Source organism: Astatotilapia calliptera, chromosome 18, assembly GCF_900246225.1.
Source record: "Astatotilapia calliptera chromosome 18, fAstCal1.2, whole genome shotgun sequence".
Lineage (NCBI taxonomy): Eukaryota > Metazoa > Chordata > Actinopteri > Cichliformes > Cichlidae > Astatotilapia > Astatotilapia calliptera.
Genome location: NC_039319.1, coordinates 3,944,862 through 3,964,492, shown reverse-complemented (window position 1 = coordinate 3,964,492; position 19,631 = coordinate 3,944,862). Strand labels below are relative to the sequence as shown.

The following is a 19,631-nucleotide window of genomic DNA, read 5'->3' as shown; positions in this document are numbered from 1 at the left end:
GCACTACTGCTGTGGACCGCAAACGCCTACAGAGAGTGATAACAACCGCGGAGAAGATCATCAGGACTCTGCTGATCTCTCTGCAGAGCATCTACCATCGCAGAGTCCAGAGGAGAGCTGCCTCCATCCTCAAAGACGCCACACACCCCCAACACAGACTGTTCACACTTCTCCTTCTGCAGACGAAGCTTCAGAAGTGTGAAATCCAGAACATCCAGACTCAACAACTCATTCTTTCCCACTGCTATCAGGCTTCTGAACAGCTGATCTATTTTTGAACAGTAATAATAATTTTTTGCACATCAGGCCATCCTGCATATTAAGCTCATAACTCTTTTGCACACATCTCTGTTTCACAGTTCAATATTCTCTTCTTTTTTGTCTTAATTTATTTATTTGTACTATTTGTATTTTAAATCACTTTTATTGTCACATCACATGTGCAGGTACATTGGTACAGCACATGTGAGTGATGTTTTTTATTTTTTTATTTATGTTTTTTATGTTCTAGTTCTATTGTATATTAATTGGCATCTGTGTGTGGACAGCAAAGAAAGAATTTCGTTGCACAGAAAAATGCCTTTTTTTCTTTGGACACCTGACAATAAACACTTAGAATCTTAAAGCAAAACTCGGGGAAGCAGAGGCATATGAAAAGTAAGTAAAACAAGATGTCCATAACTGAGGCTCTAGAAACTGCCAGGGTGGCTGTAGCTCAGGTGGCAGAGCAGGTCAGCCACTAATCAGAAGGTCGGTGGTTCGATCCCAGGCTGCATCCTGGCTGCATGCCAAATATCCTTGGGCAAGATACTAACCCCGTGTTTGCCTACTGGTGGTGGTCAGAGGGCCCGGTGGCGCCTGTGTCCGGCAGCCTCTGTCAGTGCGCCCCAGGGCAGCTGTGGCTACAATGTAGCTTGCTATCGCCAGTGTGTGAATGTGTGAATCACTGAATGTAGTGTAAAGCACTTTGGGGTCCTATGGACTAGAAAAGCGCTATACAAATGCAGGCCATTTACCATTACCAAACAAAGACAGCTCTGGGACTATAGTAGTAATATACGACGGAAGCAGAGGCCAAGAAAATAAATGGCCTGTTTGGATCCAAAGATCCATTCAGTGTGTACACTCAGCTACAAGGGAAAAATGTCACAAGGGCAGACCAGAGGGAATAACAATCAGGATGCAAGATACCTCCAGAAGATAAGACAGGTGTTGAGAGCAGTGGGAATAAAATCCAACAGTTCAAGCCTATACCCTTTCAGTTTATCACCCAGGTTAAACTGATTAGCATCACAGATCTGACTTCAAAACAAAACCAAAAAATCTGCCCACAGTTAGTGGTTAGCACTATGGCCTCACAGCAAGAATATTTGGGGTTTACGTTGTTTAAATCCACCAGCTGGCCACGTGTCTGCGGATGTCCAAAGACATGTCTGTGTCTCTTTATATGTCTCTCTCTCTATATATATATTTAGCTCTCAAGTTGTTTTTCCTCTTTTTTAAATTTTTTTTTTTTTTAACGGCTAGCCTTTGTTTTACTTGAGTTTCAGTTCACAATAAAAGCTTTTTGTTGTGAAAGATTAGCCATCCTTGTATAACAGGAACCGTTTTATACACGGTAGGTGGCAGTGATGCGCCAGATCAGAAAAAAACCCCACCACGAAAAGGAAGTTCAAAGTTCACCAGGAAGTCATCCTCGTGTTTTTGTGGTGTAGTTACGGCATTGAGACAGGTGCGCACATACCAGAAAGTGGTTAAAACACCTTTTTCGGAGAAGTCATCTCATTGAACAGGTGAGTAAATATTGGTGGAGAGTCGGTGGTGGTAATGTGCTGCTGTCGTCACCGTTACAAACGTATGATTTTAGCTGCTGTTAGCTTCAGTGTTTGCGGTGAAATGCGTGAAATTTCCGAGCTGGTTTCTGCCCAGTACGTTTATTTCGGAACAGCGCAGCGCCACCGTGTAAACACTGAATGTTGTAGCAGCTATTTTAGATTCAGTGTGCGTGTAGTATCGTTAATAATCTGCGTGGTTAGGTAAACACGTGACTTCACAACGCTAGCCGGCTAATGGCTAGCTCCGTATGCTAACCCTCCTAGCTAACATCCATATACAGACGGGTCATTAAAAATAATGACGTCATCACGTGTCTGAAAAGGAAATGTATAAACATTACACGTGGTTTTCTTTTTTTTTAAAAATATGCATTTTATGGTTGTCACATAAAACAACGGTGAATGTTTGTACGTGAAAACGTCGTTTTTTCAGTTAATCTTGCATTTAAAATTCAGATTTTAAGGGCTAATTTTAATGGTATCGTTAAGAAGCATCAGAAAGGGCAAACAAAATAAAACATTTAACAAACTAGACATAACCAACTCCAGAGAACCAACTTTCTTTTAAATAAAATTGTTTACGGCTAAACATCTCTACATTGAGATGCCTGTGATTTTTTTTTTTGTTGTTGTTTTTTTGGGGTTTTTTTGTGCTATATGCTGAAAGTAAACCTACTTGAATCCCCAGGTTCCCATGGCCTCATATACTTGCATCAGCTGCCGAGTAGCTTTCGCAGATGGTGAGGTGCAGCGTGCACACTATAAAACAGACTGGCATCGGTACAACTTGAAGCGGAAGGTGGCCGACATGCCCCCGGTCACTGCTGAAAACTTCCAGGAACGTGTCCTCGCTCAGAGGGCCGCTGCTGACCAGCAGCTGACCGATGCATCAGCCACTGAGTACTGCACCATCTGCAACAAGAAGTTCTCCAGCGCCAATGCTTACCAGAACCACCTGCAGTCCCACAAACACCAACAGGCCGAAAAGCAGACCCTTCTCGCTGCCCAGAGGAGAGTGGAGAAGATGAATGAGAAGAACCTGGAGAAGGGGCTTAGTGATGAAAAGGTGGATAATGACGCAAGGAATAAGGCCCTGCAACAGGCGCTGAAAGAACAGCAGAGATCGAGCCCTGCCAAGCAAGACCATGCACAGACCTCACAAGGAGCAACAAAGCAGAGGACTGAGAAGCTGGATAAACCTCCCAGGATGATGTGGCTGGAGGAGCAAGCCAAGAGGCGAGAAAGAGAAGAAGGTGGCACAGCTGGTGAAGGTGAAGGTGAGCAGATTAAATGAAATAAAAAGCATTTCTCAACTGTCTGAATGTCCTGCCGCACCCACAGAACATTATAAACTGAATGTTGACATCAACACTTGCACTAAATTTAGAGGGGAAAAAGCAGTGAAAATGTCATGTTGTCTTAGTTTGAATGTATTTCCATAAAAATGTTGCAGAAGACTGGGAGGATGTAGATGAAGATGATGAGGGCGATGATGGTGATGAGATGGAGGCAGATGATGAAGAGGAGGTGATGGATCAGGAGGAGGGAGAGTCCACCGCTCTGTCTGACACCCAACCTCCCGCTCTACCCGGCTCCATCCCCGTCACTGACTGCTTGTTCTGTTCCCACCACTCCAAGTCCCTCATGAAGAACGTCACACACATGACCAAAGTCCACAGTTTCTTCATCCCTGATGTGGAGTTCCTCGTAGATCTGAAGGGCCTCATCCGTTACCTCGGTGAGTTTTGACTGTAAAATTGCAGCAGCAAGGCTTGTATTAATATAATGGTGTAGTTACAGAAAGATGTGGTCAGGATTATCACATACATAAAAAATAAAACATTCTTTTGCACATGAATGTTTTTTTTTCTTTTGTGCTCTAACAATTTTTTAAAATTTATTTGTTTTACAGGAGAAAAAGTCGGTGCTGGGAACGTGTGCTTATGGTGTAACGAAAAGGGGCGTTCATTTTACTCATCAGAAGCAGTACAGAGTCACATGTTAGACAAAAGCCACTGTAAGCTCTTCACAGATGGCGATGCCGCCCTGGAGTTTGCAGACTTCTATGACTTCAGGTAATAAAGACTTTTAACCAGAGCCTCTCTTTAATGTTTAGCAAATAGGGTCCTTTTTTGTTTAGTGGGAATGGATATAATGCATCTTGCTTCGTTAAACCCATCAAAGGCTCATTGATTTTCACTTTTCTTTTGCCAACAGGAATAGTTACCCTGACAGAAAAGAGGGGGAGGATGCTGAAATGGATGATGAAGAGTTGGCTGATGACAAGAACCTGGAATATGACGACGAGACGATGGAGCTGATGCTCCCTTCAGGTGACTTGAAATGAGATTAGTTTTTATAATTGGAAATCCTGGTCAAGTCTTAAATGTATGTAAAGGAATTATATGAATGCTTGCTCTATAAGCCATAACTCTAAACTTTTCATAGCTAACATAAAAATCGGCACCGATTTGGTTTTTAGTTGGTAATGGGTCACATAGATTCAGACCGCAATGCTGATTGTCCAAATTTAGATATATGCTGTGGTGTATTAACAACAACAACCTGTAAAATAATCACATATAAACAATAATTAATATTTGTAGTCCTTTTGGTCAGGAATGTTGAAATAAATTAATTTGCAAGACTCCACCATTGATTTTTTTGATAGTTTGCTCCGTCTGAAGAATGAAAGTTACTTTCAGTTAACAAGCTGTTGGAATTTGGGGGTTTTAGTAAGAGAAGAACACAAGAAAGATGTGATAAATTCAGATGATTCCAAAATTAAGGAATTAAGGCACATTCTGTAGTTTTAATGATATCTAGTCCTATGAAAATATAACCTGTTCAGACCAACTGCATCAGCTCATAATATCAATAATTTCATAATCATCCCTGTCTGAAATGCTGTGTACATTCTAAATTTACAAATTTGGAACCTATTTAAAAACAACAGGCAACATCTTAATGGGTTTAGTAAATTTGGAAAATAATACATATAAGTATGTATTAACTTTGCCGTTTTTGTTGGGATTTTTTGGATAGTAAAAATATTAAATAACTATTACTAAAATCAATGAAAGGGTGAGCCACCAGCAGTACATTTGGATAACTGCTTACTCACTGCTGGCCTCTTCTATTTCCTGTTGATCTTATCTTAAGAAGAAAAATAATTAGCACTTTATCGTTGTCTGATTTGCCTTGTCCGACTGGAAAAACATGGCAGAATTGATTGCTGCTGCAGAACTGCTGAGCAAGTCTTTCTTTAGATTTCTCTGTTGTAACAGAATCCATGTCTTTGCTGTGTGTTTCTTCAGGTGCTAAGATTGGCCACCGCTCTCTTATGAGGTACTACAAACAGCGGTTCGGAGCCCAGCGAGCGGTGGTTCTGACCCACAATAAGAACGCCGTTGGCAGAGTGCTCCGGCAGTACAAATCCCTCGGCTGGGGAGGAGATACAGGTAAGAGTCAGTAAACACTCGTCAAAAAGCATGATATCATTTAGTTAGTAAGTTTTGTCGCAGCTCAATTTATGAATCACTTTTATGACTTTATGACAGTGCAGCCTGCTTGTTCAGCAATGAGTTGTCGACCCTGTTTCCATGTCAAAGCCTTTACTGTGTTAGCTTAGGCTTGTTACTCCTCCACATGCTGCGTAGACTGTGTGCGCCGTTCAGCAGTCATTCTACCCTTGGAGACCATTACTGTTAGCACTATTCTTTTGTAGCAAGCTGAGCTACAAGATGATGATGAAGATGATGGTTAATCAATGATGTTACTATGTCTTAAAAATGCAATAGAAGAAAATAATGATTCTAAGTGTTAAGAGGTTTAGAAAAAGATGTGGCTGTGGAAAGGTTTTTAATAAGAAACATGATTTTCTATAGTGCAGAGCTGAATTTCCTCTGTTTATCCAATCATCTTTGAGGATCTTAGTCCAGATCATTATTCATTGTTGTATCGCTATGCTACAGCCTGCAGCATTATGATTTTCAGTTATTAATCCTTCCTCAATTCTTGTAAATAATACCCAGAAACTCCTGGGAGCTTCATTATTCAGCTGCTGTTGGTGATAAAGGTCAATAATAATAATAATTCCATTTATATAGCCCGATTAAAAACAGAGAGCCAAACAACACACAGCTATACAATAGAATACAATACAATTTTATATAGCACATTAAAACCAGAGGTATGCCAAAGTGCTTCACAGAACCAATTAAGAGCAATAACAGATACAAATACAATTAAAGCTGCAAGCAGCGTTACGATTATTGACAAATGGCATAACAAACATTTCCGAGCTCGAGTCTCATCATGCCTGCGACCTTTGGGAGAGATTGGACATTGTGTTTTTGAGTGACAGCAGATTACTGCTTTTTGGCGAGTGTTTGAAACTCCACGTGTCGCATGACCACCCCGTTTCCCTGAACGTAAAAAGCTTTGCAATTTAACATCACAAAGGTCTTTAGATTCCACGCACTGGAGATCGCGTCAATCTGACGAAATCCCTTGAAGGAGTTCGTCAAAATACGGAGCCTGAAAAGAGGGGAAATGTCCCCAAAATGACACATTAATTTTAAAATGGCTGACTTCCTGTTGGATTTGGGATATTGCTCCAAGAGACTTTTTTGTACATCTTGATATCTTCCATAAGCTTACCAGGTTTCAGACTCGTAGATGAAACACAGAGCAGGGGCTGATGTTTTGACATTTTGTAGGGGGTGCTGTTCAGTTTTGCGCTATTCAATGAAAATGATCACAAAACAAGAGCTTTCATGACATTGGAGCTGTGTGCCAAATTTCAAGACTTTTTGAACTTTCCAAGCCCCTCAAAAACCACTTCATCTTTCATGGTGAACCGCGTTGCCACCAGGGTGTGCCGTTCAGTTTAAAGTCACAATTTTCGCACTGAAGCATCATGAGGGACTGATGGTGATATTCATCGCTTTTGAGGTGGCCACGACGAACCTGTGAAAATCAGTACAACAAAGTGTAAGACATGACATTTCCTGTTCCAACTAGGTGGCGCTCTGCGTATTCCTGACAATGGGCATATCAATCTGTTCAGGGCGGGTCTGGCATCATGTCTGTAAAGTCTGGTACTGATCAGACTGGATTTCATTGAGTTATACTAATTTGTTTCTTCATGGTGAGACATGAAAATTCGCCATGCTGCTGGGGTCACACCCTTTTGCGAAAACTCACAGCTTTCACTGTAACCCAAGACCAACTCCTTAATGCTTTCCTGGAGAATTTTGAGGTTGCAGATGTCACCCATCACAATACTGTATCCCAAAGTGTAAAACATGACATTTCCTGTTCCCAAAAGGTGGCGCTCTCCCCGATGTCAAATGTGGCAGTTGAAATATGTTCAGGGGTGGAGCTTTATCATATGTGTGCTCTTTGGTCCAGATCGGACAATGTATGACAGAGTGAGAGGCAATAAGATTTTCATGGCGAGTCATCGAAATTCGCCATGGCGCCACGGCCTCACCGTATCCCGAAAACTCAAAATCTCCGCAATTTAACATGGCCCAGGTGTGTAGTTGACACTGACCAAAGATGAAGTTTATGCAATCAAATCCCAAGGAGGAGTTCGCAGAAGTTCGAGGCATGGAAATGGCAAAATTAGAGCCAAAATGTCACCTTCACTTTTAAATTGCGGACTTCCTGTTGGGTTTGCGTCAATGGGCCCAGTGACTTTTTTGTTCGTCTCGGAATGATACACACGTGTGCCAGATTTCATACATGTAGCTCAAACGATGTGTTCGTAGGGCTGCATTTAACAACGCATAAGTGGCGCTCTAGAGCCATTTCCCAGTGCTCATATGTAAAACAATTAAAATACGAAATTTTTCACCAGACCTGATGCATGTGCAAAATTTCACGAGTTTTTGAGCCCTCAAAAAGGCGCTTGTTTTGCCTGAATAATAATAATAAGAAGAAGAAACGGAGCAGATACAATAGGGCCTTCGCATTCTCAGTGCTCGGGCCCTAAATGGCAATATATTTGCTAACAATAAATCGCAGAGCAGAAGATCAGTGTCAACACAACAAAAAAAACAAAAACGCCACCTTCTGGCACTATTTGGCAACTGAGCTTTACAGTTTAATTCTGAAATACGCTTTTACTCCCCAAATTACTGAGCATTAATATGATTGCTTCCACTGATGTCAGTGCTTGGATGATTATCATTAGGCATCAAAGTTGGACTGGCTCTGCACCAGGACTTGTACTGAGCCAGTGGGAAAGGACTGCCAAAAGAAAAATTCATGCAAAGATTCCCCCCTTAAAACACAAATGGCGATGGACCGAGTAGGTGCCCAGTGGTTGTTATACAATCTAATATTTTGTTGGACCACCTTTAGCAATGCTGCAGACAGGCAGGCACACGGCCCCTACCCTCACTAACAGCTGAAGTAGTTGATGTTCACAACACTGAGCAACACTTTCCAAATGTATATGTATAGTTCTTATCCCAGTTGTAGTAGTTTAATTCTTTTTCTCAATTGTTTTCTTTGCTTGATGCAGACTATTAGTTTGAACCTTCTGAAACAGAATAATCTCTTTTCCACAATCATGGAATATGTCGTCCAACATGTTTTTTTTTTTGTTTGGGGTTTTTTGGGGGGTTTTTTTTTTTTGTTTGTTTTTTAACCCTCCTGTTATGTTGCGGGTCAGATTGACCCAGAACAGAAGAGATGTCACACGTCATCTGCATCACTACAGAAAACAAAAAAAATAAAAATTATAAAAGAAAATTGTAAAATAATCAATGCCAGTGTTTCTGACACTTTTGGATGAGTAAATTTGCCCCGGGTCAAATTAACCCAGGACCATAAATGGTGTTCCAGGAAACCAACATAACAGGAGGGTTAAATGCGAAGCATCAGTTAGGATTGAAACATATTAGTCACTGTTAATTATGTGGTTCTTACTTATTTACTAAGTTAAACCCATTTGTAAACAGATTTGGTAGCTTTGCTTTGTTTGGCTGTCTTCTGTGGAACAAACTAGACTATTATGCACAGATAGGACCAACAACAGTGCTAGCTGTTTGAAGTTAAGCCACACATGCACAAATGATTAACTGCCATTATTTCAGTCATATAACATTTATATTAATGTATAAAATGTCAACCTTTTTTGGAGTGGTAAAGGCATTTAAAAAAAACACTTTTGCTCAATATTTGCAGGGACATATTGAACAATTATTTAGCATCGAGACTAATTTTGGTAAATTTCTTTTTTTTTTTTTTTTTTTTTTTTTGCCTGTCCCGTTTGGCTCTTTTGCCATCAGAATTGTTGTCTAAAGGCAAAGAAAGATGCCCAACGGATTTACTTTACCAAATTGACCATCCCAGCCTTGCCATAATGGTCCATTTGATTCACCTTTTATTGTTTATTTTATTTACACTTACTGAACATGGGACAGAGTTGACTGGGGGAAAGAAGGGGAGAAAGAAAGAGGGAAAGAGAAACAGCTGAGAAGAGGGACGGGGGAGAAGGGCAAAAAACAAAAACCAACAGAATGAGCAGAAAAAGGAAAAAAAAGAAAAGAAAATGCATATATCAATCACCTGGATCACCTGCTGAGAAAGAAAAAAGAAAACAAGCAGAAGAGAACAAGAGTAATAGAATAAACAACATCACAATGATATATGGGAATATGACAGTAAATACTAAATATTAAACATTATTGTGCAGCAAATAAGATCAACAGAACACAGTGTGCTTTGAGGTAGGAGCCAAAAAGGGTGTAGTTTGTGGGTGTGATCACCCGTGTGTACACCTGTGAGCATGGACGCGCTTGTTTTTTGTTTTTTAAAAGGTTCCTTCATGTAATGATCTGCTAGAGGGTGTGGGGGGGCCACAGCCCCGTCCTCCAGGGCATGAAGCAGGTATGGAGGAGATCAAAACTCCAGACATCCAGAGGCCCCCAGAACACAAGAGACCAAGGAAGACCCACAGAGGGGCAGCCGCGCCACTGTCCCAGAAAGAGCTGAGGAGAGTCCCAGATGAGGGCTCACTCAGCAGCCGCGGAGCAGAAGCCAGGGGGAGTTGCAGTGACGCGCCCGTGAGCTCCGCCGGCAGCCAGCCGTGCCTGAGTGACCGAGCCCCAGGCCGAGAGGCCGGGGGCACCCCACCTCCGAAGTGGCCCGAGCAAGCCCCAGGCTCCAGGCCCCGATAAGCGGCCGCCAAGGAGTGAGCCGGTGTGTACCTGGACGCCCATCCCCGGACACAAAGAACCACCAACGCACCGACACCTGAGGGAGTCCGCCACTGGCAGGGGAAGTGGTGGTGGGTGGAGATAGGCCTCCAAACCTTGGAGGGCCTAAGATGTCCCCAGAGAGGTGGCGCCTGACACCCAACCTGACATATAGACACAGACATACAGGCACACACATATACAAACATCCATTCCCACCCTCATGCTCTCATATGCACTTACTCCACACTCAACCAACGTGGAGACAGACATAAAGAGACACTGTACACACGATCACACTCCCCAAGCGTACTCTAAGCCCCGGGTCTAGGTACCCTTGCCCCTGGAGGGGGGGGAACTGCACCCAGACCCAGGTGGTGTTACCCTTTTCCCTGCGGTGGGGGGAGGCAGACCGCCCCGACTCCGCAGCAGCAGGGAGGCCCCACACCCCAGACCGCAGTCGGACGGCCAACTCCTCCTCCTAGCCCCCCCGCTCCAGCAGGTCGCAGAGAATGGGGGTGAGAGAAGACTCCAAACCTCCCTCCACCCGCTCATTGTAGTGTTGATGCATGTGTGTTTTAAGGTGCATTTAAAACCCAGGAGGGCATGGAGCTACCTGCCAGAGAGCAGCAGGTAAGCGCATGGTCCCTCCTGCTGGCCCTCAATGTCTACGTGTATTTAACATTGAGAGGTGGGCAACGACGCCAGGGGTGGGGTGTACACCCTGATGGTACTTTGGATTCCGTGTATCGTGCCCACCCCCAAGATCCTATATGTATGTGTAATGAGAGTGTGAGTAATGTGAATGTCTAAGTTGTGGGATAAAATTGAGGCAGAGGCAGCCAGAAGGGGACAGAGGGGGGGGGGGTGGCCTCCTCTGCACCCTGGTGACATACCCCTACTCCAAGGTGGGTGGTTGTGATGGAGCGGGAAGAGGGAGGCAGCTGGAGATGGAGAGGGAAGGAAGGGAGGGGCAAGTGACCCCTCCCTGGGGCCAGCTCCCCCGCTGACCCCAGTAGGCACCCCCATACTCCGCGACCCACCAGGGAAAGGGGGCCCAGGCCCATCCAGACCGGGGCCCAGCGCAGCAGCGCCTCCCGGCCCCACAGAGCCCAGGACAGTCCACCCAACCCCACCACAGAGAAAACTGCACCCACCCCACCATCCACTCTTCTTCCAGACTACATAAGACAATAAACACCCAGGCTGAGATCTTCCTCCACCTCTCCTGTATCTCCCCCTCCTGTAGAGAGATTTTGGTAAATTTCTAAGGAGTTCCACAGAGCATTGTTTGATGGCTTTAGATGTCGTTGGCTTTGCATGTTTCTCCTCTCTTTGCTGCACACTTTGGTGGCCCTGCTCCATGCAGCTCATCGCAGACTGTCCCATTTGGGCTGTTAAATAATGGCAACAATTTTTAGCTTTATTACTGTGGCCAGAAGGCGAACGTGTTACATTTTACTTGCAAATAATAATGAAAATGTATATTTTAAGACCAAAAAAATGGTCACAAGAATCACTTATGACAAAATGTTAGCTTTACTGTTTTAATTTAAATTTGTGTCATTTGCTGCTGTCTGTGGTCGATGTGACACCTTGTGCTCATTGTTTATCAAATTTTAACTGAGAAAACCTCTGCGATTTGATATTCTGACACACTGCTCACATGTTACTAACTCCCTCATCTTTCTGTCTCTTAGGTAACAGTGCCCTCAATCAGAAACAGAAAGACATGCAGTATGTACAGATGATGAAGTCCAAGTGGATGCTGAAGATGGGCATAAGCCACAACACCATCAAGCAGAAGCACTTCAGAGCCCAAGTTATGTTCTAAACTCGGACTGAATAACAGGACGGAGCTAAATGAGAAAAGGACTGGCAAGCTCTGAAGTTTAACATCTTCACTAACTCCAAGAAATCAGGCAGATGTCCTTGAACAGTGGTAGGAACAGAAATCGGGCTCGTCAAACGCGCAGACTGTATGAAAAGGATGGATGTGGCCATTGTGTCACTCACTGGTTTGTGAAGTCTTGTTTTTAAGCCTCAAACACAGAAAATTGTCAGTCACACTTTTAAGCGAGATGTCATAAGTAATGTGTGGATTAGACCAGGAAACCAAAAGATACTACAGGGTTATACTCTGGATCCTTATTTATCACAGGGTAGCCAAGACCTCAAATTATGTTCTTCTTCATCAACTATTTTACTCTAAATACGACCAAGATTCCCAAAATTTAAAATGTTGTGTTAAATATGAGTTGAAACCAGTGAATGCTCATCAGAAAAGGTCATAGATAAAGTGAAAAAATGCAGGTTTCAAGCATTTCTCCATTGGGTCCACCCATCTTTTGTGTACAGCCTATACTGAAAACCTGATTACAGTCATTCTTTGTTGCGTTTAAAGTAATGCACTAATGCCAGTTTTGAGGGTTGACGATTGCAGGGAATCTTTGATGTGGTAAATCTTTATCTTTGATCTTCGATAAAGCTTCTTGAATTTTTTAGAGCCTTTAATTTACTTTGGTAAAAAAAATCATCTGTCATCTCTCAAATGCTGCTGTACAAAGTGCAGGTTCTCTGTAAATCTCCTTGAAATTGTGATAGAGATCCTGGAAGCTCTTATCGACTTCATTTTGAAAACAGCCTGTTTGAAAACAGATCAAGGACACGAATCACACTTATGAGTTCTTTTTGAAATTATATAAATCCTGTAAAAGCTACATTACATAAATGATAAGAAACTGTTTTAATACTTTGGACAAAACTTATTTAACTGATAGGATTTCATCTTTGTCGTTCAACATGATCGGAACCAATTCAACTAAATAAATGTTTGATATTTACCGCATACATCGCAGTCTTCCTGATGCAATGTTTCCTTACTTTTTATATTTTGTGTTTAAATAGAAAAAAACTGAATCTTTAAAATCAGCATTGTTTTGTTTGTGCTTAAATCAATCAACTCCTCATCCTTTCAACAATGTGACGATTGCTTCGCTTCCAACTAGATGAAACAGGCCCTTCATATGAGACATACAGTCAGGTGCATACGTTTTGTACAGTTACCACAGTGGATTTTGAAGCAAAAAAATATTTATAGTTGGGCAAAAGAATGATATATCGTGATAACGTCAGTCTGTCTGGAGGTTTCTTCGTCTTAATAGCGTTCTGTTTCTCTCACGTCCCTAATTGTTGTTCGGGGATCGTCTGATTGTTGGGGGTTTTCAATCTCAGAAATCAGGTATTTACATTGGAATATAAAGTGCCTTTCAGCCAAATGCTGATGTAAATGGACACTTATGCAACTTCAAAATAATTCTGTTCACCTAAATATTTTGAAGACAGCCTCTTAGGCCCAAGACTAGTCTCAAGATCAGAGCTTCTTCAACTGCAGGACGAGGACTTACGTGGTATCGTACAGGTGATTGCAATGTTGTGGTTGATGGATATACAACTATCATTAAGTCCAGTTCACAACAGTGGTTGAAGTTGGCAGTTATGACATATTTACTACCACATTTCTCTTCTTTGTTTCCCATTTATGTTTTTCTATCATTTTTAATTCACCACAGTCAGAGAAGCAACACCTCACTTCACAAGTATTTACTCTTATCAATGACACTTGGATGCTTGTTACCATATTTATTCTTTTTCATTTATGAGAAATTTGAAAACACTTTTTTTCCTCACTGTGACATTGCAATTTTCCTCCCATGATCACTCTGCTGCTTTCAGATACGTCAGATTTATCAATGACTCTGAGCCTCGTGCAGATGATGTAATCGAAAGCCGATTGGGCTTCGGCAGGATGCTGACCCACCGCACTGCCACATTAATGAGCTCAGTTACTCCATTTGTTTGTGGTGCTCCACTTTATCTTTGGCAGGCTCTCCACTTCCTTTCGTCGGCTGGGAGAGTGTTTGCGGCTCGATGGTTTCAGGGGTTTAGGGCTCTTTGCCCGTACAGCACACCACTGTTTGACATAGTCGACAGGAAAAGCAGAGGAGGAGGGGCCATGCAGACTGGCCGACGGCGAGAAGGAGACTAATTGATCAGGATGATGTGGAGAGGGATGGGGCAGATGGCTAAGAAGCGTTAGCACTGTGGAAGTCATTGGAGGAGGTGATGCTAACTAGACAGACTTCTTTCTGATGGTTGATACAGGTTGTTTTAGAAGCTGATGATATAGAACACTGTCTCATTGAACATTTTTGTGACAAATCTACCTCAGGGTGTTTTTGTGAAATTAAAATGGAATTAAATAAACCAAATTCATGTAAAGACCCCTCCTCCCAAACGAATTAGCAGCTTATTTTCATTAGGGGGTGTGTTTTTTGTTTCATCCGCTTAAAAATTGAGTGATTAAAGAGATTTGAATGATTGGATCATAGCTGGGCTTGATTATCTTCCCCCTCACTTTCATGGAAATAATTATTTTTAGTCATGCTGGCAGCATGGCTTCAGGACAGCAGTGTCCATCAGCCTGTCCACCAGTTTAGTCCAGACTGAGATATCCAAGATCATACTGGCACTAAATCTCATGCAGATATTATTTTTCCACAGAGGTTGAATCTGATCCACTTTCACAATTCACCGACGTTTCCCCTCGCACCATAGTGAGAGTAACATCTTTTGTTTTGAGTGAAATGTCTTTGGTATTGGATGGTGTTCCTTAATCTTTCTCACTCTCGGGATGAGTCGTAGAACGTAGCAATTATCTTTGAGATCAGGTCAGAATTTTTGTTTATCCAATAATTATTTCATAAATGGATATTTCTAATGATTCTCCCTTCAGTACCAACAGTGTTTCAGTTGATATAAAAGGTGACAATGGAAAAAAAACCAACATACGGTGTCCTAATAGTGTGTTGGACCAGTACCTAACTCCATAACAGCTTCAAAGCTCCATTGGTTCCTCAAGTCTCTGGAACTCTAATCGATGGTGTACGCAGTTCTTCCAAATGATATTCTTTCATTCTGTATGTTTAAGTTGGAGAGCACTGTCGGACACTCCCATCTGTGTTCAGATATGTTCACATTATGTTGATACTCAAACCCCATTGCTGGAGCCATTTTCATTTTGGATGAGACCCCTCCTATTAGAATAGAAATGTTTCATCACAGGATAAAAGATGATCACTCAGAATACCTTTGTATAGATTTGCACAAGAAAAGTGGAGCGAAAAGCATGCTAGCAAAATTCCCCTCCCAGCAAAGCAGAGTGACAAAATCCTCTCACTGTACCTTCACCTGAAATGATCACTGGTAAATGTAATCGTACTCGGAGCTAAACTCATAGACTTGCATAAAGGATGGATGTAGCCACCATTACATCCTCTACTGGTTGGGAATTTTTAGAGTTGGACCTGACAGTGAAACCGATGCCATCATTGGGTAACAATGTCTTGGCCACACTGTAAAACACTCAAGATGGAAAAACCTGACAAAAAAAAAAGGATTTCATATTGATCTCTTATATCTGATGTAAAATGCATCAGTCTATAATTTGTTTGGCATAACTGAAGCAGTTTATGAAAGTCTGACTTATCACAACTGTGGTTTTAAGACAAATTGAATTGATCCTTTTTGATTCTATGGATCGTAATTTGCAAAATAACCATATTGTATTAAATAGGACTTACTGTCTACAGTTCATTATGTGTTAAAAAGTGAAAAACTACAACAGGAGTGCTATGCTAGAGATGCTCCACCTAGCATCGTCTCCATAGCCTTTATTCTCCCACAAATCGTGACCATAGTAATAAAACATAAGTGCATTTATTAACCATTTAAAAGCTTACACTGAGGCTGCAGAATGGCTCTAAAAATAGTTTTGTCAATCAGAGGTCAGCTCAAGGCAAGAGTTTCGATTTCTGTCTATTTTAGATGCTATACGAGTCAGCTGTTAAATCCCTTGCAATACTTAAAACTGTCAAACTTTCTTTATTCGTTTATGAATTTATTGCAGCTCTTCTGACTGAATCATAACTTTAATAACATTATTTTTCTTCTTTCTCCTCAAGACAGCAAAAGTGACTTTTTACAACCTGGCAACAAAAAGGATTTCATGCCTTGTGTCTGATATGGTGTATAACTCGTTTAGCTTAAGTAATTAATGAATTTCTGAATTATTAGAACTGCTGTTTTTAGACAAATTATAAAATATTTACAGACAAAACTAAAAATATGAAAGAAAATTTCAGTTTCTCTGTCTGAATTCATTAGGAAGATTGGCGCCGCCCCATCAGGCAGAAGGTTAAACTCAAAAGTAGATTCAGAGACGGCCTAAGTCACCACCCCTCCTAAACACAATGTGTTGAGAAGCAGTTCACCCGGCCCTCCCCGCTCTCAGCACGATCCCGGTCTCCCTCTGAGCCCTGGGGACCTGGTATTGATCGGTGTCTCGTAGGTAGTGATTGGACATGAGTGGATAATTTCCTTTGCTGCATTAGAGTCCATTACTGGCCTGCTCCCCGGAAAGCGATAGACATCCTCAAAAAAAAAAAAAAAATGAGAGAGAAGATTCTTCTTGGAAAAGCAGTCTCCGACAAATGATTCGCCAGCTGAGGCTCCTTGAACTTTATTATCAGGTCCATTTGGAGGATGATAATAGATACTGGGTAACAGCAAAGGAGGATCTGGCATTAACTGAGACGTTTTCTGTCCTTTTCTCAAGCCTGGGGGTGTTGCGTATGTTAAACAAGAAAAACAAAGATGAAATAAAGCTGATATATACAGACACAGAATTATATTCATTCAGAGAAAGAATCCCAGCTGAGTTTTAACCTTTACAGACTTCCTCCCACGGAGGCCGAGCAGGACTATTCTCAGCTTGAGAGTCTCTCTCAGAGCTCCTCGGGAGCGTTTGTTTTGCTGGGTGAATCATTACTCATTGCCACCGTGACATCCTTTGTTTCATTCTCCTGTTTCTTCTTACTCACTGGGATCCTTTTTCTTCACGTTCGAGTGGAAATTGTGAAGCAGCAAGGCTCTATATTTACTAAAAGAAAGAAAAAAAGAGGGGGGTGGGTAGCTGCTGAATGAGAAACATTGATATGCTGAATATGAACACAAATACACTCCCACAGGGGCATGAAACACAGAAAAAGAGCTTACACTGACAACTACTCTGGATTGTCATGCATGAAATTCCAACGAGCTTCTCCCATATGGAAAGTCTTTCCTTTTTTTTGAAGAAATGGTTTTGATGACTTCTTCAAATTTCGTCCAGCTGGTTAGATATTAAAATGAGGTTCACATTTGAAAATGTCTGTTTTAAATAATGATGCATGTATGTATTTAAAGGTTTATTTAAAGCTTGTTATTTTTGCAGTAGTGGATTAAAACTGTTACACAGAAACGTATTGAAAAAGCTTGTGTCTCAGCCCAGGCTTCATCTGTGCTGTGGAAACTGAGCCAAAATATTTAAACTCCCCCTCGGAGGGCAGATATACTTGTAAGCAATAATGCAGATTGTAGACTAAGACCCCGTGTTCGATTTAAATCAATAACTGCCCTTTACAATTTATAAAGAGTTGTATCCTGCACAGAACAAATATCAAGTCATCTCCAAAACCATATCTAGAAACCAACTCATTTAACCCACCAGTCTCAGCTAACCTGAACTGGTTAAATTCTAGTAAAATACTTCAGCTTAACTTCATGACATTATTTGTGATTTGCTCAAATTTGATTTGAGGATATTTCTTTGCTGTTTGTTTTTTAGCATGTAATTAAAGATAATTCCACCACCCGCTCGTTATTTACATTTGTTTTAAGCTTAAAGCTTTATTAAAACTGCAAAATTTCTCAGTGTGTTGAAGGAAATGGGGTAAACCTTTAGGCATTACAGGGATCTGAAGCAGACATTAGATTTATTGCTCCTGTAACATCAGATACCCCATTGGTATCCTTTTCTATTCATTTCTAAGGAGGCTATCTTACCCCTCACCTGTATATAAATGGCATCCAGGGTCTACGTAAAGATCCATAAAACAAATACTTTTACTGTCATCACTGTGATCACCAGAGTGCAAGAACATGTTAAAGAAGCCTGTGATACTAGTACAAGTTTTTCACATAACTGCATATAATTAACATTTGTCTCCCACAAACTCACAGAACCCAGCTTTAGTGGATCTATAAAATTAAAGGTAAAATAAAGTTTAAATGGCTTGTTTCAGGTAATAGATTAACTATAAATTACACAAAGCTACAATGCCAGAGTCCTAAGACTAGAAATAAGCAGCTGGAAACGAGTATAATAAGTCACATTTAACTTCTTGTTAACATACTGAAGTTTAACTTTAAGACCATTAGCTGGCTGTTAGAACACTTCTCCACGTGGCCCCAAAACAACCATCAAAAGACACTTTCCTATAATGGATACTTGTGGAATAACTAATGAAATGACCAGCTCTGTTCTAGGATGCCCTCTGGACCCAGTGGAGGTGGTGAGTGACAGGAGAATGGCGGCTAAGCTGTCATCCCTGATGGACAACGTCTCCCACCCCATGCAGCAGACTGTGACAGCACTGAGCAGCTCCTTCAGTGGGAGACTGCGGCACCCACGGTGTGGGACGGAGAGATTTCGCAGGTCTTTCCTCCCCACTGCTGTCAGACTCCACAACAAAGACTTTAACTGAACAAACACACACATCCACACATGTGCAATAACACTAAGTGCAATAATCTTTTCTGGCATCGTTGTATTTTTACTCAGTTGTATATAGCATTCGTATTCTATTTTTATCTTATTGTATATTTTTATTCTATTTTATTCTACTGTATATAGTATATTATTTTATTCTATTCTGTACAGCTGTGTACTGTATTTATTCTTATTGTATTCTAATTTTTGCGTCATAACTTTTGCACTGTCCACTTCCTGCTGTGACAAAACAAATTTCCCACGTGTGGGACTAATAAAGGTTATCTTATCTTATCTTATCTTATCTTATCTTATCTTATCTTACCCTGTCAAATGCTCCTTAAATGCAATCAGGACCTTTAAAACAAACACTGTTTGTGACTCTATCATCACCAGAACCCAAGATCAAGAAGTGAGAAAGATTAAAGAACACCATCCAAAGACATTTCACTCAAAGCAAAAAATGAAAATGACTTGTGCATAAATAACACTTACAACCACACCTTCTTTAGACTATTAATGGCTTCCTGTTGTTGCACCCCTAAATTCATTATCAGCCACTTTAAGATCAGGCTTCAGCCTCCTAGGAAACTGTAGCTCTGTTTCAGATAGTTTTTTGTGCTCTTGGCTCTGCATGCTGTTATTAAAAGGTTGTATCCTTAAAATTATGACACAGCTCTGCATGTGCAAAGTTTTCTGTTTGGGACAAGCAGCCAATAAGAAAAAAAACGTTGAGCATTAATTAACTTTACCTCATTAAAGCATTAACTCATAAGTTCCCTTTAAATGCTTCTTTTAGATTCATTTTGGATCGGTAAGATTATTAACCACACGTTCCAAGCAGAGGACACCGGAATTCACCATGAACCACCTTTAGAGAACCACAGGCTCAGCCCTCTACGACATTTAATAAGTCTATCATTTACAGGCTGA

At 41.3% G+C, this 19,631-nt stretch overlaps 1 protein-coding gene across 1 annotated transcript; it reads left to right on the top strand.

The window, feature by feature from the left end:
• Nucleotides 1-1,627: 1,627 nt before the first annotated feature.
• Nucleotides 1,628-12,898, top strand: znf622 (zinc finger protein 622). Its single transcript, XM_026149272.1, has 7 exons — nt 1,628-1,793; nt 2,524-3,112; nt 3,289-3,573; nt 3,748-3,910; nt 4,053-4,168; nt 5,153-5,296; nt 11,749-12,898. Exons 2-7 carry the CDS (start codon nt 2,530-2,532, stop codon nt 11,880-11,882), a joined length of 1,425 nt encoding a protein of 474 aa, XP_026005057.1. The 5' UTR covers nt 1,628-1,793; nt 2,524-2,529; the 3' UTR covers nt 11,883-12,898.
• Nucleotides 12,899-19,631: the final 6,733 nt, after the last annotated feature.